Raw genomic sequence first — 26,362 nt, 5'->3', positions numbered from 1 at the left:
CGTACTCCATTCTTCCAGACAGATTATTTTAATTTCTTAATATTCCTCATACCATGTGATATACAGTAAATTCTCTGGCTCCAAAGGAAAGTGTCCTTTTTTTGTTCAGTTAAGCAGTTCCAATTGTTTCTGTTATGCAGCACCAGTATTTCTGCAGCACACCTTCCCTGGATTTTGTGCCAGGAATTTAAACTACACAAAGACACAATTACTAATCCCACACCAGCCACTTGTAGTTTGTTCAAACATTTCTTTCTCTTTTTTTCCCCTCACTCCTTCATTCCTGCTTCCATTCCGTGTAAGCTTTACACTTCTAAGTCCATATGTACCTCTCCCATCATCCAGAACAACCTTAAACTTTATATATATACCCATGGAAAAAAAAAAGTCTTCCTTCAGAGGGTTTAATAATCCCAAAATCTGGATTACATCAGCATTTTGTCACAGAGGAACAGGGGCTTTGAGAAATCGGTTCAATGCTTGAGGTCACATGAGTTTTTGGTGGTTTTCTGTTAATATTTTAGACATTCCAACAGGAGTTCCCACCATTAATGTAAAAGTAAAATACACTGGTGAATTACATCAGAAAAGTCAAACCACTGCTGCCACAGGATGAATACGCTTACTATGAATATTAATGTGTCTCTTGGACTTAAACATTAATACTTAACATACATAACACAAAGTTTAAAATCACACAAACACTGCAGGGAGAGGAAGAGGAGTAAAGAAGGACTAATCAAATGAGATAAGCCCCACAGTCTGGAGATGTCAGTGATTCCACAAATTAAAGGGCATTCCTGAGATAAGCTAAAATATTTTCATGTGTAACAGGACAACTTGCCACTGTAAATAATTTCTTGTAACAGGACAACTTGCCACTCTAAATAATTTCTTGTAACACTACAGAGGCTGCAAGGATTTGGTTTAGGTTTTGTTTTAGGTTTTCTATCTCTCCTATCACACTGCAGAAGTGTAGATCCATTACTTCCGAGAGGATAAATGCCCTGAGCTGGGCAGTGAGATTGACGGTTCAAAATTGATGGACACAGGCTGTTCCTCTGTACCTGAGCACTGAATTCCCATCACCTGCCACACCACTTTCCCATGTAGGGATAATAGCACTTACAGCAGCTCCAAGCAGTAAAGCACACACTCCTGTCTAAACATGAGTCATTCCACTAATGTGAGTTCTTCAAGGTAAGCTCTGCATAAGCCTGCACAATGCTTGGGAGTCACCTCTTCTATTTCAGCCAGCTCCCAATTAGGCATCTTATCTAAACTAACCATTTAGGCTCTCAGTGGAGTGAGAAAGGTGAGTCATCCCAGCTCTCGTAGAGACCCATCTGAAGGCAGGATAAATAACCCAGCTCTCTGCACTGACAAGGCAGGGAGCTGGCATTGATTGAAGCCAGGCGCCTGATGTGAAGACCGCTGAAGTTAAAGGAGAAGAATCTTCCCTTTGGCTAAACTGAGGACTAAAAGGGCACCCAGCATCTCAATAATGAGGCTGGGTAGTATGTCCAGTCAAAGGCCTGATGAGGGATACAGGGCAGATGCTCTCGGTAAGAAACGTGGCTCCAGAAATGCGTAAACAGCAAATCCTGATGTGCATTCGGTTACACTCTCCTCTGGGATTCAGACATGTGCCAGTTCTGCAACCACAGACCCTGGACGGGCCCTGAGCAGTGCAGTACCTGCCAGGAAGTCCACAGGAAGAAAATACTGCACCAGAATATCCCAGCAGACAAGAAGAACTCCTCAAAAATGAAGCCCCAAGCCAGGCAGCCTTGATGATCCATCCCTCTCACTCACCAGAATGAACTCTCTTAGGTAGCAGGCTGGAAACGAAATGTAATCAAACATCTCTCTGCCCCAGTGTCATCACATTTCTCTCTCTGAGTCCAAGTCAAACTCTTCCTGCTTCAAGAGGCAGTTTCTGTGGCTCTTCAAATCCCTGCAGCTGCTCTTCTTGGTCTTTTCAACAGCTTGTTCAGAGCAGCCATAGGAGAAAAGCACTAGCCCTCAACGCTGACCCTGTGCTTCAGTGTTCAGCAGGAGATGTTATTTTTCTGGACAGCAGCCCAGGGATACTGGACAAAGCCGGAGCAGCACCAGATGTTGTGATGCATCTCCTGCCTCGGGTTTGGCTAATGAGGCAGCAGAACCCACAGAGCATGAGAGCACGGCCGCCAAACTGGAGACTGTGGCCTGCGCCCTCATCCTTTTCACTGCATTTAAGATCAGGCTTTGTTGCAGACTCAGGCATGTGAAAAGATCTTTAAAAACACAGATCGATCCCTCCTATTATTCAGAGAGAGGGGGAAAAAGAAAGATACTCGCTGCTGTAGCTGCAAGGAGCATCTCTCAGTTGCATAAAGCACATGCCCAAATTGACTCACCACAATCATCTGTGCCACGTAGCTCTCTGGGCCAGTGTATTCAGTCGGATCTTTGACTTTGACAAGGACTATAAAGTACAAATAATGCCACATGTTGTGCTCTGACTTTATATGCTCCTCAAATGAAACGGTCTTGTTATCAAATTTGTCTCTCTCCAGTCCTGCAAAAAAAAGACACAAATGTAAAGCCAAAAAATAAATTTCAACATAAAAATACTCAAATCTGTTAAATATGTTAGAGAAAGGGACCTAACTTAATTTAAAGGACCATAAATTTGAAGGAGCTTAATTTAAAAGCTATAACTGCATGCAGTAACCGCCAGGCAACAAACACCAGGCCAGAAGGCATTCCTGACAGAAGTCTTTCAGCGCAGCATTTATCCTCTTCTGTGATATTTCCTCTTAATAACAATAACAATATAATAAATATGTTAGGGTTTTACAGTGCCTTCTATGCTGAGGGCTATAAAGTGCTTTTACAAGTGTTGGCTCTGACTCTTTCTAGATGGATATTGGTAAGCCCACAGCGTGCAGTCCGGGTCCTGATCTTCCAAAGATTTATGCACACTTTTAGCATCAAGCATATGAACAGTCCCACTTAAGCTGGAGTGGGATTGTTTGTGTGCTTAAGCCTGGCAGAGAGGGTGAGTCTCTGCAGCTTTGAACTCATACAGTCCTTACAGAGCTGTAGTCTTAAGAAATTTTTTGGTTTTTCCCTGTCACAGGTCAAATCTCTGAAGAGGAACACAGTGGGGAAGGACAGGATTCACCAGTGTGCTCTTCTCCCTGGATCTCTTGTGGAGGCTTCCACAAAGATGTTGTGCTAAAGATACTAAAGATGTTGTGCTCTGCACAACATTCATCCCTGTCAGCACAACCATGGAAACGACACCCAGCCTACAAAAGAGCAGGTATTTCTGAAGTCCCCTGGGGGAGTGAAGGTCTGCCCCTCTTTGTGAGTGAACTTCAAAATAAGCGTGATTTATCCATGGGCTTCGTGGGGTGGATTTTCACTGAATTTTTTTTGTTCCCTGTTTCGTATCACCTTCTGAAACAGGCAGATTTTGCTGTTGTTACCCTTCTGTAATGCACTGTGCTGTGAAATAGCAATCTGTACTTTTATCTGCATCATGGTTTGTGAAATAAAGTCAGCAGCTGCACCATCTCCATTAGTGGTGATGATGCAAGTGTGAGACACAGCTCTTCTCCCTCAGATTCAGGGTGGAGACTGTGAAGCCACCTCTTAGCAAAGCTGGCTTTTGATTCATAAACCAAATCTTTTTCCTACTGAGAAGGAATAAATTTGGAATCAAACTCTGGCATTTTTACAGACCTCCTTGTAGAAGATAACCACCCCTTAGATCCACACTTTATTTATTGAGAAATAGTTCATTTTCACTCCTTTCCCCATTAAATATCTCAATAAATCAGTAACACCTACCACAGATGAAACAGGTTGTCTTTAGTATCTCCTCCTTTTTCTGCTTTTCACTCCTGAGATCAGCAAATGTATCAATGATGACTCCAAAGATCAGGTTTAGAACAATAATTATGACAATGAAGTAAAACAGAAGATCATAAACAACTCGTGCAGCAAACAAGGGCTCCTGCAACAGTAAGGTTGCAATAAGATATAAAAATAGCAGAGCTCTAAAATATTAAAGAACATTTTCACATTAGCTCAAGCAAAGCAAATCTTTCTTTTCATATGCCAAATTCTGGTAGCCTTACTCTCAGAAACAGAGAGGGACTACAGAGGCATAAAACCCAAGACCTTTTCTTCACCATGACTGACTTAGAAGTCACCAAATTTCTTCAGTTTCCCACACATTCATTGGGATAATAGTATTACCCTTTGGGAAGTGCTTTAATATAATTAGCCTTAAAGAGCTGCTAAGTGGAAAGGGCAATTTTCAAAGTCTAAGTGTTTACAGATTTCATGGGGATAAACTTTTCTTCCTGTAGAACCTCCCAGTCTGTGAGGCAGGACCTAGACTCCTACTACCAGCACAGGAAGCTCTTCCATCCAGATCAGTTATTTGTCTCTGGACTCTTGCAAGCCCTGCTGAGATGTTACTTGCTAATTTATTTATAACACATCCTTGGGTTCTAGTGTGGCTCATTAAGCAAAGTGCTGCTTTGCCTTTATTTGTGATGTTCTTTTTGAACCTAAATAAAAACACATAAACTCACCTAAATATTAAGGCAAGTCCTCAAATGAACTGAATTTTTGAGGAAACTTATGGCAGAGGACATATACCATGATATACAAAATTCTGTTTTGACGTTCATGCTATTTGAGTGCAAGTAAACAATAGGACCTATTCCAGGGCAGATGCCATGGAATATAAGCTAAAAATACACATTATGTACCTCAGTGGAGGGTCTTGACATATATTTATCAATCAATCCATTTTAAAAGTTCACATCTGTAATTCTCAGTGTAACAAAAGAGTGATCTCCAGCAACACTTCACAGAATCACAGAATGGCTCAGGTTGGAAGGGACCACAGTGGGTTATCTAGCCCAATCTCCCTGCTCCAGCAGGGTCATCCCAGAGCACATGGCACAGGACTGTGTCCAGACAGCTCTGGAATATCTCCAGTGAGGGACACTCCACATGTTCTCTGGGCAATCTGTTCAGTGCTCAGTCACTGCACAGCAAAAAAGTTCTTCCTCATGTCCAGGTGGAACTTCCTGGGCATCAGTTCCTGCCCGAGGCCTCCCATTACTGGGCACCCCCGAGCAGAGTCTGGTCCATCCTCTGCCCCCTCCCTGCACACACTGACACACATGGATGAGGTCCCCTCTCAGTGTCTCCTCTGGAGGCTGAACAGCCCCAGATCCCTCAGCCTTTCCTCCTCAGGGAGATGCTCCAGTCCCTGAATCATCTCTGCAGCCTCTGCTGGACCCACTCCAGGAGCTCCACGTCCCTCCTGTCCTGAGGAGCCCAGGACTGGACACAGCACTCCAGACGTGCCTCACCAGGTCTGACTTATTAGCAGTGACTGGAAGGTTATGATAAGCTCCAGTTTTCTAGAAGGGGTAAACAACTACCTAGAGTTCCTTTCTTCAAGTATCATCATCACACCAAACTTAGCTCTTCCCATTAAACATTCCATCTGGGATTTAAAAATTACATGGATAAATCAACAGTGTGACAAGAGACCAGACTAGATACAAATACTGTCTATAACCTCCAAAAATTGACTCTGGCATTCATGAGATGCACAGGGAGTAATGCACTTCCTCAGCCAAAACACTTACATCTTTGGAAGGCTTCCTGAGCACGTCTCCCACACCACCACCATTCCTCAGGCCTTGGTTTAATACGGTCACAATGCACATGAGCAGGGTGTCACAGGTCCTTTCTATTCCATCCTCCTCCTCCTCTTCACCTGCAGGCAGGAGGGAGGCAGCTTTAGGAGTCACAACGTCAACTCATCACTCACCAAGCAAAGCCACAGTTCTTTGTTGCAGAAACCAACTGCAATGCACATCTGTCTTTCATATTCCTCAGCCAGAATTCCACTGATCATCCCTACCCCTGTGAATGTCGCTGCTGGTGACACACTTAGGCACATCAGGCAGACTCAGCCTGAAGAGAGATGGAGAAAATCACACCAGTGCTGTTAAGGACCCAGAGCTGCCATCTCTATTCATGGGAGCACCTCTTCTCCTTGCAGTGCTCCCACTGGTTTCACTGGGCCTCCTAAAAATTCATAGATGAGAAGCAATATAAACACAGAATTAGAAGCACATTTGTGAAGGGATTGTCTTCCTGTGAAATCATCCCTCTACCTACTCATGTACAAGCCAAGTCATGTTAGCATTTCAAACCATTACGGAGGAGCTGGCTTTTAGACCTGTAAATCTGTCCACGATCTTTCCACCAGCACACAGGTCTGATATGCATTAAATGAAAGGCTCTCCCTGACCTCAGCCTGAAAACTTGGATTCTATTCTTATCTCTGCTGCAGAGCTGCTGCGTGGTTTTGGCTGAGCCACAGAGGGTACTATTGTGCAGGAGATGTCTGAACGTGCAGAGGAGCTGGGCTGGAACACCAGTCCCTGGGGGGAATTTGTCTGCATTGGCCAGAATTCCTCCCACCACGCACTAGCTCCCATGCTGGGGCTGCATCAACAGCCTCCCTTTGAAGAGCTCTGCTTGAGTTGTTCCATGTGTCCTGCTGGCTTGCACTGAAGGGTCAGGGCTGTGATTGCCATTTCTCCTGCCTTCCTTTCTCTTTAGGGATACGCTCGCTTCAGACAGCGATTCACACTTGGTTTGCTTCATGCACTCATTGTAACATAATTTAATAAATAACAACTTCCTGCTGTGACAGTTGACTGAAACATATTTAACAGCCCCAAACCACCACATCATCTGGAGCACCGAGGTAGACTTTAATAAATTGAATTGACCAAAAGCACTCACATTACACACAAGTAATTTGGATTTAAAACACGGGATCCTCAAATTGTGGGGCATACATCCCATGACTGGGATGTGCACAACAGTGCTGGTATCTGCTGCTTTTGCCACCACTGTTTTTGCTCTGCAAGTAAATTAAATGAGAAACAACTCCTGATTTAAGGAACTCTGAGCAAAAAGAAAAGCAAAAGCAGACATCAGGATAGACTTCCTGTTAAATTATATGGTCATTAAAGACATTACTATGACTAGTAATTCCAGATTTAAAAATAACTACTTAAATATTGAAACTGAAAGGACTGAAACAAGAAACCTTTCTTATCCTGTCATATCTGGACTTTTTTTTACCAGCACAGTGATTTTCATCATATCAACTAATTTTTGCTTTATTTCCTCCTCCCAAACAATACTCCATCTTTTTTTTCAGAGCCAATATCTGTGCTTGAGAAGGTGGCCATCCACGACACAAATTATAAGCTCTGATAAAAGCCACAGCTTCTATTTCCTTTAGGTAGCTACAACATTTTCACTGTTCACCATACCAGAGTCAGGTGCTGGGAACAACAGATGATCAGATTCTGGTGAACACTGGGAACAAACCACGGCTGAAAACTGGAAGCTGCAACACAAGAGAATGACCTACCAGCAACCCTCTCCATGCACTGCACTCTCCATGTGCACTGGGATGCAAATTCAGACCAAGCTCAGGCTTCACAGAGATGCAAGATGCATCACCTGACTGGCACATCTTGCAACACAGAGTCAGCATCCCACATGGCACCCAGAAGGGAAAGCTCAGGTTGCAAGATCTTTGCCAAAGAATCACAAAGCTGGCAGAAACCTCTAGTGCAGCAATGTAGTCTGTGAGGAATGTACAAACACTCATTTCTCTATCCTATTTCCACTCCCAGATGTGGAGTAACAAGGGCTGCCTTCAGCGGGGGAGCCAATTCTGCCTCTGCTGCTCAGCAGCATTCAGAACCCAGGATCGGCCCTCCTAGTGACCAACCATGCCCATATTTGAAAGAAAGGAGTGGATCTGTACAGTGAATTGTTGCTAAGGCCCCAATATTGACATTAATTGAGGTTCAGGGGTGTTTATTTGCAACCAGCTCCAGGCTGGCGAGTGTCCCATGAGTGGCTGGACAGCATTAGGCTGGCTGTCCTCTGATTAAGTTTAATTCAAAGGCAGAGCAGGTTAAGCACTAAGGCCACCCCACAATGTTAATCACAGGGTAGGAAGTGGGATGAGAGGAAGATTTACCTCAAAAAGCCTCATCTGACAGCCCACAGCTACCTGGCTCCTGAGCCACACAAGCACAGGCAGGTGAGACACACCAGTGCCCACATAGATCCAGCTGAACCTGCACAGGGTAGTACCAAACCTGGGCGTGGAATGAGCCTTTGGAAATGTCCCCTTTTACAAACAGATATCTGTGCACCTTTCCAGTTCAGGTCTTTGTGGGTTACAGAGCACAAGAAGACATGTACTGTAGGATGTGAAGTTCCTTTAGGTGATTAAGAACTTCACCAGGCACAGACTGAAGTGATCTGGAAATGCCTTTGCACTGAAGAGTGGGAGACTCCAAGGGAGATGAGACCTTTTTGAACAGGTGATTCACTGGCTAAGGTGAGCAAAACTCTTCTTGCTGTATGCTGTTTTTTTTAATGTTACTGGATAAATAAAATCTCTTCAAGATTAACTGACAGTACCCTTAGATGTCTTGTACAGCTCCCTTTCATTATGGTTTGATTTTAAAGCAGCAGTACCCAAACAATAAGAAATGTAAGATTTCTATCATTTAAAGAGCTTGGCAAAAGCCACACTGCGTCTCTTTTGACTGATTGATTACTCTTTGAATGCAGCAGCTTTGCCAATAGCTCTTAGACTGTTTTCTCTATCTCGTCAGACAGCTTCCCATGTTGTTTATGAGGCCTGTTTACACACCAGCTGGGGAGAAAAAGCCTACTTTTATAGCCCTCTGCCTGAAGCCTTTGATCCTAAAAACTCAGAAATTAGTAGTGGAAGAATAAAGCTTATGAAACAGCATTGTACTAACACACAGGGTAGGAAGGGACCATTTATGTCCTCAGCTTCAGCTGCCAGCAACCACAGGCAACTGTGGCAATAAATGTTTTAAGTCTGTGGATCAACCACTGTGCACACACCTCCACTGCAAAGGCCACAACACACTAAAACAAACTTAATATCTGGAGTGAAAGACTAACCTCCACAATAGACTGTGCCACATGAAAAGAGTGGGAGACAGACACTCCTGGACCTGGGTTCTTAGGTTTTATGGCTACACTATGGCCTTGGCCTAGATGCACAAAAAAAGAATACACAAAAGCTTGCTATATATGTGCTATGCTATGAAAATCAACTTATGTGGCCCTAAATAGATCTAAGAGTGGCTCAGTGTGTGCAGGTGAGGATGCTGCAGATAAGCAGCAAGCTTTTTTCTCTAAGTCACTTGGCACGAAGCAACCTGTATATTCAGGCATAATGATTCAGCAAGCTCTTTTAATAACAAAATTAATGTCAGTGCATTTGGAAATTAGGTGTGGGAAGCACTCCCATTAATAGCAAGCTGCCAACTAAGCTCCAAGCGTTGCAGAAGTTGGGCACTTCTGGCTCACAACAATGATCATTACTTCTCACACAAGCAAAAGTCCCTGCAATAGTAATACTTAGATTATAGAATCCCAGAATGGTTTGGGTTGGAAGGGACCTGAAAGATCATCTTGTTCCAACCCCCCTGCCATAGACAGGGACACCTTCCACTAGACCAGGTTGTTCAGAGCCCCATCCAACCTGGCCTCGAACACTGCCAAGGATCCCTTGGTTCTAGCTGATCATCAGTCTGAGGGAACTTCTGTACTAACCTGGGTTAACAACTGGGATGCTTGTGGAACAGTTCTCTTTTGGACAGGCTCCCATCATTGATGTGAGGGTTGTAGTGGGGACTTCACTAATACCTGTGGGAAGAGCAGGATGTTGACAAAAAGATATCACATTGATGTGAAGTTTTAAATCATTATTTTCTAGAAGTGAATCACTGAGTTGGAAAGTTAAGAAGGAAAAACAGCACAAATTATATCACCAATTCCTTCTTCCTCAAAGAGTTTGCCTCAACAGCTCACAGCAAACTGTGAACAAAAACACAGTTTTATATTTACTGTATATCACAGTTATTCCCATTTCATCTCCTGAAATTAATGAATCTACATCAAATGCTGCTGCTTCTGGTTAGAACAAAATATATTCAAAGCATGAAACAACTGTCAGATATGAAAATAATGTCAGTTTTAAAACCATTAGATAAATTATTCACAAAAGCTGACAAGAAGGACACCAAGCTGATGTTCAGTTATCCTGAATGTAGAATATTTAAGAGTTTTCAAGAGTTATAACACAGTTTGTACTCATTTGTAAATATGTATGGGTTTGTGTAAAACACTAATTTAACATTCCCAAAGTGGGTAAATGTGTACATCAGCTTGATTTTATCAAACCAATTTTATCTTGTGCATCTTCAACAATTTTCTACATTTCAAATCAGAGGTACAAAAAGGTTTAAAGGGAAAAAAACCCGAAGGCAAAATCATACAACAAAAGTAACAGACTAAGACAATGTGTGTAAGGGAGAAAACACGCACTCTGACTTTCTCTTTCTGCTACTTTATAAAGAAAAAATTTAAAGCACTTGTCCTGGGAAGCATAATGTTCCCTCAGTATGCAGTCAGCATATTTTCCTGATGAGTTTTTTGATCAGAAATGGCAATGTATGAAGCCAGCAAGAACATACCCACACCACAAAAATCTGCCAAGAACTCGACAGAAGCAACACAAACACACAGGAGCTCCTGCACCGGATCAGACCAGTGCTGTGTGCACCCTCACATCTTACTAAGATGGTTACAACTACCTTTGAAATGGAACTTCACAGCATAAATTCTGTCCCAGAAATGAATGGTAAGTCAAATATAAGCCAACTTAGCCCTTAAAGGATGATCAGTGGAAAAAAAAAATTATAAAATTATAGTATGTTTAAGAAATCTGTCAGGTTTCCTTTTTTTTTAATATGGTATCAAACCAGCTATATAAGAACACCATGCCCATGAGTCTTGAATGACCTTTGCCTTGTTTGTGTGCTTTAAATCCTGAAATAACAACTTTAGGGAAAGGCTGGCAAACACTGAGTGCACACAGTCCAGGCTGGATCCCACCAGTTGTTCTGCGCTTGTGTGCAGGTCTGAAGAGCTCAGGATTGGGGAAAATCATGCCCTTAGGAATTTAATCACAAGCTATTCTCAGGTATTTCTATGCAGACAGTTACTTCTCTGCCCATGCTCCCAAGCAGGCTGGTTGGCAACACATACAAAGTGCTCAACAGACCAGACCTGGCTCTTTTCTAGCAAAGCCAGTTTGTAACTCTCTATTCACATTGGTAAAACCTCTTATGCCAGAAAGCTGGAATTCCGGCCTTTTTAAAACTGGTTAAAAACCTCCCAATGATTTTACTGAAGCCAGGATTACACAAAAATTATATGAAACACACACTACATTTAAAAGATGCTCCAGGAAACCTCCTATCGTTTGATGTGTGAATTCTGTAATAAATTTCTGCTGGATGTAATCAAACAAATACAGCTACATGTTAATCATATGCCTCATATAGTACACAGAAATTACTATGAGCTGCTTTTAAGGTGGTATAAGAAATAATAGAATCCACTTTGAGGTGCTTTTCCAAATAATTAGGAAATAGAGATTATTTTTTTTAACGTTATCACGAGTTTGAAAAGCAAACATAACAAATCAAAGGTGTTGGGTTTCAGTATTTCAACAAATAAACCCATTCAATTTTACACAGAGACTTAACTGGATGCTAAGGTATATGGAATTAGTTCTGCTCTCACAGGCACAAATAAAGCAATTTGATGTCCTTAGGTGGAAGTTACGTTAGGCAGACAGAAAAGGGATATGTTGGATGCAAATTTTAATATAAAAAACAATACCTGCAGCAGGGGTCCTGATTTTCAACCTGTCGACCTCCATGATAAAGTCATCCTTCAGGAAGAGGAAACCAATGATGGAGAAGAGATAAACCAGGATAAGTGCCAGCACTGCAGTGAGGATAATTGAACGACCATTCCGGGTAACACTTTTTATCACATTTAGCAATGTCTCTTCCCTGTACACCAGATCAAACAGCTGGGAAAGGCACAGAGTAGAGGAAAAATGAATACAAATGAGGCAATATATGGATGCTACATAGGAAAACAATCTGAACTATTGAAACATATATCGAGCTGTGTTCTACATTTCTGGCTTCACAAACCCACAATTCCCACTGATTTCAGCAGGAGCTGGGCATGCTTATGGAGGAGAAAACCTAGCACAGAACTTCAGGGTTTAAGATAAATTAAGATAATCAAAAGTCACAAAGTAAATAGAGCCTGATCCAGACATGGGTAACAGTGACCAACAAGATCCATTGCTTCCCCATGTTCAAAACCAGGCTGGATTAGAATTAAAAAACAATGTCTTTATACTATGGATCTATACCTACAAAATAATTTTTCATCTCCCATCTGATTATTATGGGCTGCAACTCAAAACTGCACTCATACATGTTAAGTAATTAAATGTCTGTAAACTGTTTCTTTGAGCTCATGGCATCATTTAAAAGCCATTCACATATACAGGGATCAGAGCCACCTCTTTTTAAGTCAAAACAAATTCATGGCACTGTTTGTATAAAACTAGAAACTTCTATTCTTCTTTATCCTGCACTGCATCTTCCTGGTATTTAACTTTAAAGAAAAGTACATATTACAATAATACTGCCTTAAATGCCAAAGGCCTAAAATAGCAATTAAATGTGGCAGGAGCTTTACAAGAACTTATAACTTTTTTTCTCTTTCAATTTTATTTACATTCTATAGTGCTTTGGACCTTATCTATAACGTATATATTTCCACTTGAAAACACTCAGATTACAGATATAAAGAGATACACTATGATTTATCAAAATGTTCCACAGAAGAAGGTATTAGCCCCAATTTATAGGATCTGAAATCCACAGCCTTGTGAAAGTATTAATAATAAAGGAAGAAAGGGGGAAGACAGTTATCATTCATTCCATACAAGGCAAAGACTTGAAGAACAAATAGTAGAGTTTAGAATACATCCACTACTAAGTGAAAACCTGAAAGGAACCTGGGAACGTGGACAATTATAATGACCATGAATAATGGACATTGGTACTGAAAACAGTAAGTCCATAGAATGTTTCTTAAACTACTTGACACTTTGCAAAGGATTTTAAGATAGAGTTCACCTTACTCATTGAAGGAATAGCAGGTAATTTGCTGTGCATTTTTTAAGCAGGAGAGTTATATCAATTTGTAAAACATCCTGCAGCTACAGCCACAGATCTTGACTCCTTTGAAATCTGCCCAAACTTTGAAGCAGACTTTAATGTAAAGATCTGGAAAATCTGATTTCAAAAGGAGCTCAACCAGAGTTAATCACTGAACCCCTGAAAATGTTAGTGTCCTTAACACATCTCTGAAGTGTTGGGAGTTCACCACTATTCAGGAAGCTGAGAAAAAGATACAACAGGAAAGCAAACCCATATAAATGACCACAATTTAGTCAGTCTCCCGACAAGTTTCACGTGTTCCAGTATAAAGCAACAGGATTAGAAAACAAGAGCAGTGAAACACCTTTTACTGCTATTCAGCATGAAGGGAGCAGTTAGTGGAGTTTAGCATAATTTTGTGTGATTCATTTTCACTGCACCTGTATCACGTTATAAAAAGGCATTCCATCTGGGTAATGGCAACAAAAGAAAATGAAGTGGGATACATTTAAAGTGATGGATCTCCCTGCTACACCAGAAGCATGCCATCCCCATTTCCCAAGTAATTTTTAAAAATTTATTTTATTAGGGCTGAGGAATGGGATACTTTGGTATAGGTATGATGCACACACTGGTGGGCAACTCCTGTCCCAGAAATGTCATGATTGACACAAGATACAGGAATGACGGACACAGAATATGAGGAAAGCTGGGAGAAAGGACTGGGCTTGATGATGATGATTGTCTGAAAAGAAAGGAACAAACTTTCAACTCTAAAGTAGATAAAATAAGTCCTAACAGGAACAGGTTCTAACAAAAACAGCAGCTCCTAAGGGGCAGCAATGCAACAGCGTGCTAAAAATACACATGATTTGGGCTTGATTGTCAGGAAGAAATTGAAGACAGCTGCATGGGTAACGGTATTTTCTATTTTTGCAAAGTTTTCCCCTGCACAGCAGCACATACTTACCAGGAAACTGTAGAAGAATTCATGCACACAGAGGCCCAGCATGCAGACCAGGACATATGCCACGTGGTAGAGAAAAGCCATGTCCATGATGACCGCCCTGTAGCCACGGGTGAAAGTGCCACGGTTCCCAACAAAGCTCACCAGAAACACTATTTTGTTACAAAGCTGTGGGGGGGTAACAAAGGCTAGGTTTATTCCATCAGAAAATATCCTGTTAGTTAGTGTTTGCATTGCTGCCTACCTGTTGGTTTGACTAAATGCTCGACTTTTAGATAGCTGGAGCGAGGTGTGAGGAATCCAGCTCCAATGGTGCACTGGGAACAAGCCCATGAGAGTAAGTGGAAGGACATCACCTCTCTGACACTGCACTGTGCCTCATTTGTGATTTATTTCTATGAATTGTGATTTATTTCTATAACCTTACAGAGCAGGTGGGGGGGATTAATGTCATGAGGCATTAAAAAACCCCAACAACTGGGGAGTGAATTCCTAATGATCTTGAGTTTAGACTCTGCGAAAGCAGCTAGGAGTGCTACTACAAAGAGAACAAAAGTAACACAACAAAAAGTGTGGGGGGTGGGGGGTGCGTGTGAGATCTATTGTTTCCTTCAGATCATGGTTTTCAATATAAAATCCCTAAAAACAACAACAAAAAAAGAAAACTGGGGACATTTTTGAAGCACAGAATTTAAGCAACAGCATCAGGCTCTCTATTGCTCCCAAGCTTTGCCTGCACTTGAACAGTAGTGCAGGAGTGAGAAGGTGAGGTCTGACCTCACCTGTTTGGCAGCCTAGGACAACCAATGAGGACTCAACATATTTTTTTGTTCACAAATTTGACATGGGCAAGCACTTTACTTGCCTTGACCTTCATCTGGGTAGTTTTAAGTATGTGAAATTCCCACAGAACTAGTGGCAAGTATCCCAATACTGAGGTGAATTAGAGGTGTAGCAGTCAGGCAGAAATCTAAAGAGATGCCTTGTGAGCACCACTGTGTATCTCACCAAGCTCAGTAAGCATGCAAAATTATTCATGCCTAAGTTAAGAGATCTGGCAAAGGGCTGAGAGAATTTTTAATTTTGAAAACTCTTTTCTTCTCAAAAATATACTTAACGTCACAGAAACATTTCACAAATTGGTGTCAATATTGCTGAGTGCACTTGTAGAGAAAATTATTCTTTTAACGTGAGAAACTTTATACTTGATTGCCCTTATATAGCAATATTTCTTTAAATTTCATATTGTTTTTGATTTTAAAACATTTGCATATGCACAAAACGAAAACAGCTTTTTTTTCTTAGCTTCCCACTTTGCTGACCCTGCTGTTTCAGGATGACTGGAAATGATTTATTTTTTTGGCTTAACCATTGAACCAGAAAAAGAAGTTTTCGCACAGCTCTAATGAAAGGGGTTTTTTAAAAGGAGACCCTTAATATCTTTCCTTCTGCTGGCAGGGAAATTCCCCTTGCTTTTTAAGTACTTACATTAGCAGCACCGAGAAGTATCAAGGTAGGACCGAGCCCTATGGTATATATGGACCTGAGAATAACAGACACCAGAAAGGGGCGAATACCAACGGGCTTGGAGATGAAAAACAGCATTGCTGTACAAAATGCCACTGCTATCCAGAGAAGCACGGAAAACAACGGTGAGAGTGTGCCTGTGCAGAGGAGAAAGGGAGATTTGAGACAGGCATCTTTGGAGATTCCATTTTTCCCCATGAAACAGCCCCAAAAGATCAATTCCTTTGCCAATATAATCTTAGCAAAAGTGTGATTCATGCACTGCAACTGCTGACCACGACTTGCCCAAATTGCAGTGAGAGTTATTATTCTTATAGCATTGTTGATTTTTGCACAGGTAATTATAAGAGCAGATAATGAAATTTCCATTAAAATCCAAGGAGTGCTCAGAGATGGAGCAGTTTACCCTCCTCCTGGAGCAACCTGCTAATCAGCTCCCTTCTGCAGGGATCATTAGGGCTCCTCCGGTCTAAGTCCATGATTGCTCAGCTACAAAATAGCCGGTCCTGGGGGCAGCACAGCGCTGCAGTGTCACGTTTCCATCCCCAGCTGCACCGAAGCGCCTCGGCTGGAAAAGCGTCTTTCTCCCGCCCGGCTGCGGGTGTTCAGCGGGAGCCTCCGCCTCTGCACGGGAGCAAGGCACTTCCCGCAGCGGGAGGCAGCCACGGGGACTTGGGCAGGGACAGGCAGCATCTGCATGGCTGGGAGCAGCTGAATAGCTGTGCCTTGCTCCCGGGAAGGCAGCGGGGTCCCAGGTCCTGCTGAGCTCCCGAGGGCATGTGAGCCGCTGTCTGCACAGCCGGTCTCGGCTGCTCTGCAAGATGCTGGCTCCGGGCTCTCCCTGAGTTTTGAGAGATGCCCCTATATTCGCCTCTCTCCTCTGCTTAAAGCCCTAGAAACACACCATGTTGCTGTGATATAAAAAGCACATTCAGATCTCAGGGCACTGTCACACTTGTACACTGACTTCTATTGTTATCGGATGAACCGAGAGGTCAGTGACGGGGGAGAAGGGAATAGAAAATTTAGCTAAACTCACAATGGCAATCATGCTATCTCTTTGGCAACAGATGCACAGCTGAGCAGTATCACTGGGATTAGAAAACAATGAGATGAGGCCCTAGCCTCAACATTCAGATGGCATCCGAACTTTTCCAAAGTTCAGGAGTGTTTATATCCTTGGCAGGAGGTTCAAGGTCACCTCTTGTCAGATAATTTCTCCGCTGACAAGATTTGGAAACTTTTAATGGATCCTAAAAAACATCTTTCAAGTGGATCTGAAAGGTAAGGCCAAAGTTCTCTGTGGTTCTTTAACAAATCACTTTTCCTTCTTCCCTACTGCAGATCCAACAATTTCACATAGCAGGACCCACACCAATAACGGGCAGACAGGCACTCCAGAGGCAAGGAGCCTTCATGGAATCATGGAACAGTTTGGGTTGGAAGGGACCTTAAAGATCATCTCACTCCAATTCCCTGCCATGGGCAGGGACACCTTCCACTACATCAGGTTGCTCAGAGCCCCATCCAACCTGGCCTTGGACACTTCCAGGGATGGGGCAGCCACAGCTTCTCTGGGCAACCTGTGCCAGGGCCTCACCACCCTCACAGGGAAGAATTTTTTCCTTACACCTAATCTAAACCTACTCTCTTTTAGTTTGAATCCATTCCCCCTTGTCCTGTCACCCCAGGCCCTTGTAAATAGTCTCTCTCCATATTTCCTGTAGGCTCCCTTCAGGAGCTGTCTTCAGCTGGAACAGTTTTGCTAGGTACCTACTACAAGGCAGCATTTTGGGATGATTAGCTCAGCACAGGCACCTCAGACAGGTGGATTTAAGCAGAGTGAAGGGGAAAAATGGGAGACAAAATTCCAGCTGTTGGGTCTGGCTTTGGTGGAGGGGGAGGCTGGAATTAAGGAAGCTGCCTCATGACCTGCTAATCCCATTTGGTGACATGTATTGTTTATTGCTCAGGAATCCCTCTGGCTTTTACAAGCACTTGGAACTGGATTCCTGAAATGTGCTATCACAGGATTACTGGGGCCACTTAAACTAATACAACATAAATCTGCAGTTCAAAATAAGTATTAATACCGACTGATTGCAGACCAGAGGATTTCCATGAGTATAGATTAGCTAAAATTTAGTCGCTTAAAAGGTTTACTTTTAACTCTTTACTTTTCCTCTCATCCTCCATGGGCTCTAACGTGTGTACTCACTCCTGCTGACTCCCTCAGTTTACAAACAGGAGAGCACAAATGCTTCCCTTTTCCAGGCCCCAGCCCTGCAAACTTTGCTTTACTACACCAGGCTGTGGAGATGTGACCTGCAGAGACCACCCCATGGGGTGAAAGGGCAGCGTGGTGCCCCTGCCAGTATATTTTAATCTGCTGCCTTTCTGTTCAAGCCAGCCAACAGGAATGTTTGCCGGTGCCAGCTGTGGTGTTTGTGAAAAGCACATGTATCTACTAGAAGCTGGATTGCTTCCACCAGCCCAGTTCACATGCCATCAGACAGAGGTGACTCTCAGTCACATTACTGACTGGACTGGACATGAATCAAAGACCCAGAGGTGAATGGCTCTGCTCCCATTACCAGTATTCTGAACTATTTAGTCTCCTTTATCCCGATTAAGCTTGTTTTGGCTTCGAAGAGGCCTCCTGCTAGTCTGCTGCATTTATAGCAAACAATAAATTCCATTAAATATTTCCTGTGACATGGGATGAAGCAGAGACAGAATCATAGGTTTTAAGCATATTTTTATGTAATGCATTTGTCCTCTGCAACAGTTATGCCCCTTTATCCCAATAAACAACACAGTCAAATTTTCAAATCACTCTGTTCTTTATGGTTTCAAGGCTGCAAGTCATTCAATTTGGTCACTTTTAAGGAATCTCTGTCCCTCTGCTGCCAGGAATCCTCCTTCAGTTCAGAAGCTGCAGTAGGACACTGCAATATGGCAATATTAAAAAAAAAAAAAAAAAAAAATTAGCTGAGATCATCTAGATAATCTTCAGGTTATGTTCTGTCCATTTTACTCCACACTGTGTGGGCCACGTGAAACGCAGAAGATCAACTACCACGTTTCAGACAACATCTGGCACCTACTTAGGAGACACTGAATGGCTTCCGCAGCACCTGAAGATGCAGTTTTATTTGTCAACCTCACAAATGAAAGCATCTAAAATTAAAAGGAAAAATAAAACCAAACTCCACTTGCCTTCATCTCCATCATCTCCAAAAGGGTAGAAGAGAGCAACTGCTAAATTGATGAACACAGCCAGGTTGAAGGAAATGCTCCCCCAGAGAGAGATGTGTCTGGAGAACCAAAACAGGGCTAGATTATCTAGAAAGGGGAAAAGAGCAGCCATCAATGAAATGAAAGCAGGAAGAAACTCAATCAGCAATGGTCTGAAGAGAATTAAAAAATACAGATTAATGTAGAAAATATGCAGATCTTTAAAATTAACTAAAATACACAAATATTAAATATAGGTTTGACATAAAACATAGCTTCAAACAGAGCTTTTAATCCAAAGATCACAATGCAGTTTATTATATATGGGAGTTTTGCCCCAGTAAGATTTTAGGACTGGATATTTTGCAACAGAGTCTTTTCAGCTGCCTATGAAACTGCAGCCTCTGTGCAGGGGACACAAAAAATAGATTTGAGCACTCTGAATGCCAGTCAACCAGAAGACCCAGAGTGGGTCATCCAGATAACCTAACTGGACCAAGTGCACTGCTGCCATTATGTAAAGAACGATGGAATAGGCACAGTTTGAGAACTCTGGTATGTTCCCAACCTTTGTCAGGCCAAAAACATCTTGATCTGCTTTGGGAAGCAGATAAAATTTGGTCTGACTGGGGTTTGGTACTACGAAAGCTGACTATTTCCTGCATGATACTCAGATGTCCAAGGTCACCTGCTGACAAACAGCTCTGTCCTCCTGCTTAAAAGGACTCAAACGAGCCATGATCTCCATATGTGAAGTGCTGTAAAAACACACAGAAATAGTCCATATCCCAAAGAACCTACAACCTAGTTAGAGAGGGCTAAAAAGGGAAACAGGGCAAAACAGGGTTAAGCCTTTGTGTCCAGAGTCACATAAACGATTCAGTGAGAAGGCTGAGAAGAAAATCAGAGGGTGCTAAGACCCAGGCAAGCACTTCATATATATGACCGCACTGCAATACGTATAAATGAACATTCAAAACAAGATTCTATGTGCAATAGTGCAAAAAGATCTCTAGCCAGAGGAGTTTTGTGCATGATGTGTCCCTATTAATAAGGATTTAAAGTACTGAAAACCTCCTGGAAAATATGCAGAACAACCAGCTAACTTTTTATAAACAGCAGACTCCTTCGACTGCAAATGGCTGTCTCAGGCTTTAGTTTAAATAGACTTTAATGGTGATTAGGCAAATATTCAGATTTCACTGTGATAACCTTAAACTGTTGACTGCTGAGATTTAAGCATTTGGAGCCACTGCAAATGACATCTGTCAATTTAAGCAACACACACTGCATGCTAACAGATACTTGGCTACAGAATGAACTGAGCCTCAACCTGTATTATCTTTTCAAATACAAAAAAACCAACACAGAGACTTGTGAGCCATTCCACTCATGAAAGGAATTGAGGAATTTCTGTTCTGAATAAAAATAAACCAATTTTCTTTGTTTATAGCATTAGGCAGGTCTGGTGCATCTAAGTGTTGAGTTGGGCTCTTTTATTTGTGTTTCTTAAGCAAACCCCCCAGATATGATTTTGTTACTGAAATAATTTCTCTACAATATAGCGACTTTTATTCCCAAACAGACTGTGCAGATAGGGAGTTATTTTGGAATCATTTATTTTTCCACTTCTATTCCAGTCAGTTTGCCAGTAGAGACAAGTTCTTAGAGTACCATCAAGAGAAGAAGACTTGGGCTGATAGGGTTCATGCTGAAGACTTATTACTGCTATAATGAAAATTATAGCCTGAGAATTGACATTTATAAAAATTGCAACCAATATCCAGGTTTCCATCACATTAAGGTTGCTAAATATTGCTTTGACTACCCAGACTCCCTGCTGCTCTGACCACAGACCCTGTTCCTCCTTTCCTTCCTGATCAGTTGCTGTGAGCAGCTGATTTGTTACACTCCTAGAGAACCTGCATTTTAGCAGTGAATGACTCTCATGTATTTTTATGTATGTTCAGCGTGGAGAAGAGAAGGCTTCAGGGTGACCTAATTGTGGCCTTCTAGTCCCTGAAGGGAGCCTGCAAGGGGGATGGAGAGAGACTATTCAGAAGGGCCTGGAGTGACAGGACAAGGGGGAATGGATTCAAACTAAAAGAGAGTAGGTTTAGATTGGTATTAGGAAAAAAGTCTTCCCTGTGAGGGTGGGGAGGTCCTGGCACAGGTTGCCCAGAGAAGTTGTGGCTGCCCCATCCCTGGAAGTGTCCAAGGCCAGGTTGGATGGGGCTCTGAGCAACCTGATGTAGTGGAAGGTGTCCCTGCCCATGGCAGGGGGTTGGAATGAGATGATCTTTAAGGTCCCTTCCAACCCAAACCATTCTGTGATTCCATGATATATAAAATACAACTTTCTGCTCCAAAAGCAAAGGGCAGAGTTGATAGTGGCTGAGCTGGCAGGAGCCTCCTGTCCCTGGGACATCAGCAGCAGCTCCAGTCCTGGTGAGAGCTAGTGGCTCTGACAGAATGAGAGAATCACAGAATACGCTGAGATGGAAGGGACCCACAAGGATTATCGAGTCCAACCCTCAGCCCTGCACAGGACTGTCCCGAAGAGTCCCACCATGTGCCTGAGAGTATCATCCAAAACCCTTCTTGAGCTCTGGCAGCCTTGGTGCTGTGCCCACTGCCCTGGGGAGCCTTTTCAATGCCCAACCACCCTCTGGGGGAAGAACCTTTTCCTGAGATCCAACGTAAACCTGCCCTGACACAAACTCCAGGCCATTCCCTCAGTCCTGTCCCTGGTCCCCACAGACACAGAGCCTCTCCTGTTCCCCTACTGAGGAAGTTGTAGCTGAAGTGAGGTCTCCCCTCAGTCTCTTCCAGCTGAACACACCAAGTGCCCTCAGCCGCTCCTCACATGGCTTCAAATCAAGGTCCTTCACCATCTTCATTGCCCTCCTTTGGACACTCTTTAAGAGCTTAACATCTTTCTTACACTGTGGTGCCCAAAACTGCCCTCAGACTCGACATGAGGCTGCCCCAGGTCAGAGCAGAGTGGGACAGTCCCCTCCCTGATGCCCCCCAGGACAGGGTTGGCCCTCCTGGCTGCCAGGGCACTGCTGACTCATGTCCAACTGGCCACCGACCAGGACCCCCAGAGCCCTTTCCATGGCACTGCTTTCCAGCATCTCATGCCCATCAGTGAACTAAACTAGAAACTCAGGACACCTGCCTTGGCTTCACTGCCCCTCCTCCTCGTGCCCCTGCTCTGATCTCTCCCCCATGATCTCGGCCATGCCTGCCAGCCTCTCCCACTGTCACGGGGGACACCAGTATGGGCTCACTGGGACACCCTGCAGCCCAGTCACGCAAGGCTGATGTGAACTGGCAGAGGGGAACTGACTCCATGGGAGTCGGACAGATTTAAAGCAGCTGAGGTTCTGGTGAGAGATGTTTTTAAGTGACTGACATTTACAAGTTTTTTAATGGTCTTTTAGGAATCTGTAAACCTCAAATATGCAGCTACACATGTTTTTGTTAAATATTAGGGGCCTTGGCTTAATTAGGTGCAACGCTATTGAGTTGAGTAGAACTACACCCAGTTCATCCGTCCCTCAATTTAACTTTTGGAGTCCAAAACATCATCTTGAACACATTACTGACTGCTCCATATTATGCCTCTTTTACGGTGGCATGCAAGTGTCTCAGCTGACCTACGCTCTCAAGCCCTGAACAGTTTTGCCTGTGGTGGTATCAGAATGAACAGAGAAAAGTGTATTATTAAAATCAAAGGATTTTAAGGTTTAAAAGCAGGTTTTTAGCATAGTGAACCCATTTTTTGAAATTGCAATACTTACTCCTAATTTTCTTTTGCCATTTCATCTCATTGTACAGATCCTCTGTCTGCTGGAAAAAGTCATTGACTTTGCTGCCTTGTTCATCTCTCTCTGTTGTATTGAACACTCGACTTTTGGATTCCCGAGTGAGGAATTCACAAATATTGGGGACAGGGAAGACGATCTGTTCCATTGTTCTATCATGGCGAACAATCTATAAATAAAATACACATTTTTGTCAGGATCAGTGACTATCCAATCATTTTGTCATATCTTTTCTTGTTCACAGCTCCCCTTTTATTTATCAATTAATGCATAAATTATTTGAACATCACAATAAAGTCCCAAAATGGAGTAAAACTACTTTTTTATTTTCAAACACCTGCCTGAATAAAGTGGCCAACATATGCCTCAAGCAAAACCCAGGTCCAGACTTCCCCAAATAGAAAAATTGTTCCAATTCAGAATGCTTCAGTTTTGCAGCAAACTGAAACAAACCTCTCCCAGTAAAAAGTGCAGAAGTTCAGGGGCTTTCTGCTCAGATTGCAAAATTATTTGCTCACCTTGAGTCTGTTTCTGTGATGGGATAAGTTGTGAAGGTGAACATGCAAAAATAGCACCTTGTTACTCAGACAGCACCCATATCTTGTCAGTCTTTATCTTCTTACTTGGCAAAACCCAAGGTTCTGAATTGTTTGTATTTCAGGACTGACCAAGTTATCAGTGAGTGAACTGGATTTTATTTCATCTCACCCCACTGTCATCAAAATTGCTTCCCCATTCTGATTGTGGACTCTGCATTATTAAAAACACAAAAATAGGTAGAAAACTCATTTTAACTCCTACACCCATGTCTCTGTACAGCCACTGGTGAAAAAACCCCACTATTTGACTTTCAAATCAAACAAATGAGATACCTTAATATAGGGGAGATAATATCTTACACACCAAACAGGTCCCGGTCTGCTTTCAGAGAAAGACCTGTGAATATCTATTTTGTGTAGCAGCAGTGCTGGGTTGCAGAAGAAGTTATTGGCCACAGAAAAGCTGACCACAGTGCTTGTTTAATGCCTAAATTTACAACCTACCCAGATAACTCAGCTGATAATTGCCAAGAGATATCTCAGCAATGCCCAGAGTATTCAAATATATTAAGAGGAGCTCTGAGCTGCCCTCTGGACAACCATAGCCATGGAGCTTCCATTTATTCTGTGGGGGGATAACATTACCATTATCAGACAAAAGGGGTGGTGGGAAACAGAGAAGGACCCAGCTGTGGTCTGTCTTGATGGAAGGCAGGACAACACTGAGTCATGTGTCAGGACTGCTCCCTCTCCAGGCAAGCTCAGCTCCAGTGCTGGAGGAGCCTGGGAGCCCACTGAAGGACTTGGAGATTATTGGACCAGATTCAGGCTGGGCCTGTGTGCACCCATGCTGTGCATTTTTCACACTTGGCCAGTTTTGGACTTGCTACAGCTTTTCTGAGGGAGAGCCAGATGCCTCCGCTCCCCGCAGGCTCTCGCAGCAGCTGCCTTTGCACCACAGAAATTCTGCTCCTGACAAAGTCACTGAGCTACTCCAGTGCCCAGCTCCTATCGTGATGCCTATGATCCCATGAAACCTGCAGGAGCCCAAAAAGGGATATAAGAATTATGAACCTAAATACCTCTGTGGTTCTTGATCTAAATCCAATCCATGGCAGGTGTAAAGTTTAAAATAGAGAACAGAACTGCTGAACCAGGCCAAGCCTTAGTCTTTTAAACAAAAGCCACACTGAATGTCTACACCACTTCAAAACCCCTTTGTACTCGAGCCAGACTTTTAATTTGATCAGCCAGCATCACTGGCTTTGAAACTCATGATTATTTAGTTGAGTGATGTACCATACAAGATTATTCTTGACTTCATGACACAGCTACTATCCGCAGTCAGTATTTCCCTAACAAAACATGTTTGGTAACACAGAGGAAAGCTCCTGTAAAATGATTATTTAGAGCCACTTTTGATATAGGTGCATTCCTTTTTCTCCCACAGCCAAAAGCACATTATTCAGCTTTCTCCTCATAAATAATCTGCACCATTTGAATAAGCTTTGCTGCTCAGAAACTTAAAAAGAGGTGATACACCATGCACAAGATGCAGACTTGTCTCATATTCAATCTTCCAGGGAGCAATTCTTTACCTCTATCTGTGCAGTATGTTTGGCATAAAACCTCAAGGCTTCATCTCCTTCATCTGGATCTGACCCTGGCTTCAGCATCTGTTGCAATGTTTTATTGTGACGAGCCAACTAGAAAAAGAAGAAAAATCTGATTTATGTCCTGCTGCTATGTTTTCAGCTTTATCATCTCCACTTAACTACCACAAATCCTCCTTCCCCCCATTCCCATATACTTACATGCTCAACCCAGTGGGGCTCTTTCCACAGATAACAACAAAAATGTAATTACTTGAGAACAATAGAAATAATTTAGTCTTAAAAAGTCAGCAGCAAGTCTTCGGCTGAGATTTATGAAAGGCAGCTTAGCCTGCAGCCTAGATGGTTTTTGGAGGGCTTTTGACAAATGCCAAAAAATTAGACTGAATGCTTCTTTTCACTTGAGTTTAGACATAAAATTTGCATACCTCTGAGTACAAAATTACATTTCCAATTAATTTTTTCTCTGCGATTTCAAAAGGCTAAACCAGGTTGTAGGTTGGTATTTCAGGGCTGGCAACAATGGCAGTAAAGTCCACAACTATTTCAAAGGCAGCTGGACTGCAGTGGTGGGAAAATACACTCTAAACTACACCATTTATATACATAGCAAATATATACACAAACACAAATATGTATTTCCGACAAGCTTTTATAAATTATATACTTTATATGACTCGTAAAATACATCTGTTCTATGTTCAATGGTAAACTTTTTAAATGCTCAATGGCTGCACAAAGTTTAAACCCAAGAAAGTTGGCAAATGCATTCATGACCTCCCTTAGGTGAGTGAGAGACAAAGACCTAATTATAAAACATGAGAACACACTAAAAATGCAGTTTTCCCCATATCCTAGTGAGTGGTTTTCATCCAGAATGAATGAGGCATTTCACCTATTTTAAGGTGGGAAAAAACCGAGGCAGGAAAGGCAAGGCTGCCTCGCAGATGTGACCCGGGTCTGAATCACTACACTGACATTACCACCACAGACTAGACACAGCCATTAGAAACGAGGCAAAATGACCACAGGAACCAGGCTTTGAAGTGATGATCACCACAGGTGGACCAGGATGTACTGCAGTCTGGTGAGGAATTATAAAAATAACAGCACAGCTGCAAAAGGACTGTCAGGGATCAAGTCTAAAAGTAACAGTAGATCCAAACAGATCTTGTAATAATCTAAAGAGAAAGTGATCTCACTCATCTGTAAGATGTTTGCACGTCTTATCACCCCCTCTTTCATTTCCCAGTAAGGCATGGAGGAGGCACATATATAATTTACTCTGTTTATAGTTCCCTAGAATCTACTGATCAAAATCAGTTTTCTTCTGGATCTTGATACAAACTTATTAATTAAAGATGAATAATACATAGAACATCCAAAAGAAAAGAGAATAAAAGAAAGGGATATTCAGGAAGAATAAATGTGCTTCCTACAA

General features: G+C 42.5%; 1 protein-coding gene across 3 annotated transcripts in view; it reads right to left on the bottom strand.

Annotated features, from left to right (window-relative positions):
* Positions 1–26,362, bottom strand: part of ITPR2 (inositol 1,4,5-trisphosphate receptor type 2) — a 267,849-nt gene that overhangs the window by 23,734 nt on the left and 217,753 nt on the right. For all 3 annotated transcript variants that reach the window (XM_039379969.1, XM_027711719.2, XM_027711720.2), the window contains 10 exons: positions 24,907–25,014; positions 22,746–22,938; positions 18,922–19,047; positions 15,664–15,839; positions 14,179–14,343; positions 11,860–12,055; positions 9,724–9,816; positions 5,670–5,800; positions 3,844–4,009; positions 2,403–2,563 (listed from right to left, as the gene is read on the bottom strand). In XM_039379969.1, the coding sequence (XP_039235903.1) occupies positions 2,403–2,563; positions 3,844–4,009; positions 5,670–5,800; positions 9,724–9,816; positions 11,860–12,055; positions 14,179–14,343; positions 15,664–15,839; positions 18,922–19,047; positions 22,746–22,938; positions 24,907–25,014 (1,515 nt within the window). The remainder of the gene's footprint in view (positions 1–2,402; positions 2,564–3,843; positions 4,010–5,669; positions 5,801–9,723; positions 9,817–11,859; positions 12,056–14,178; positions 14,344–15,663; positions 15,840–18,921; positions 19,048–22,745; positions 22,939–24,906; positions 25,015–26,362) is intronic.

The sequence above is a fragment of the Pipra filicauda genome, unplaced genomic scaffold (assembly GCF_003945595.2).
Source record: "Pipra filicauda isolate LSUMZ 115617 unplaced genomic scaffold, ASM394559v2 scaffold181_size1560634_pilon, whole genome shotgun sequence".
In the NCBI taxonomy this organism is placed as follows: domain Eukaryota; kingdom Metazoa; phylum Chordata; class Aves; order Passeriformes; family Pipridae; genus Pipra; species Pipra filicauda.
This window is presented reverse-complemented; position numbering and strand designations above follow the sequence as displayed.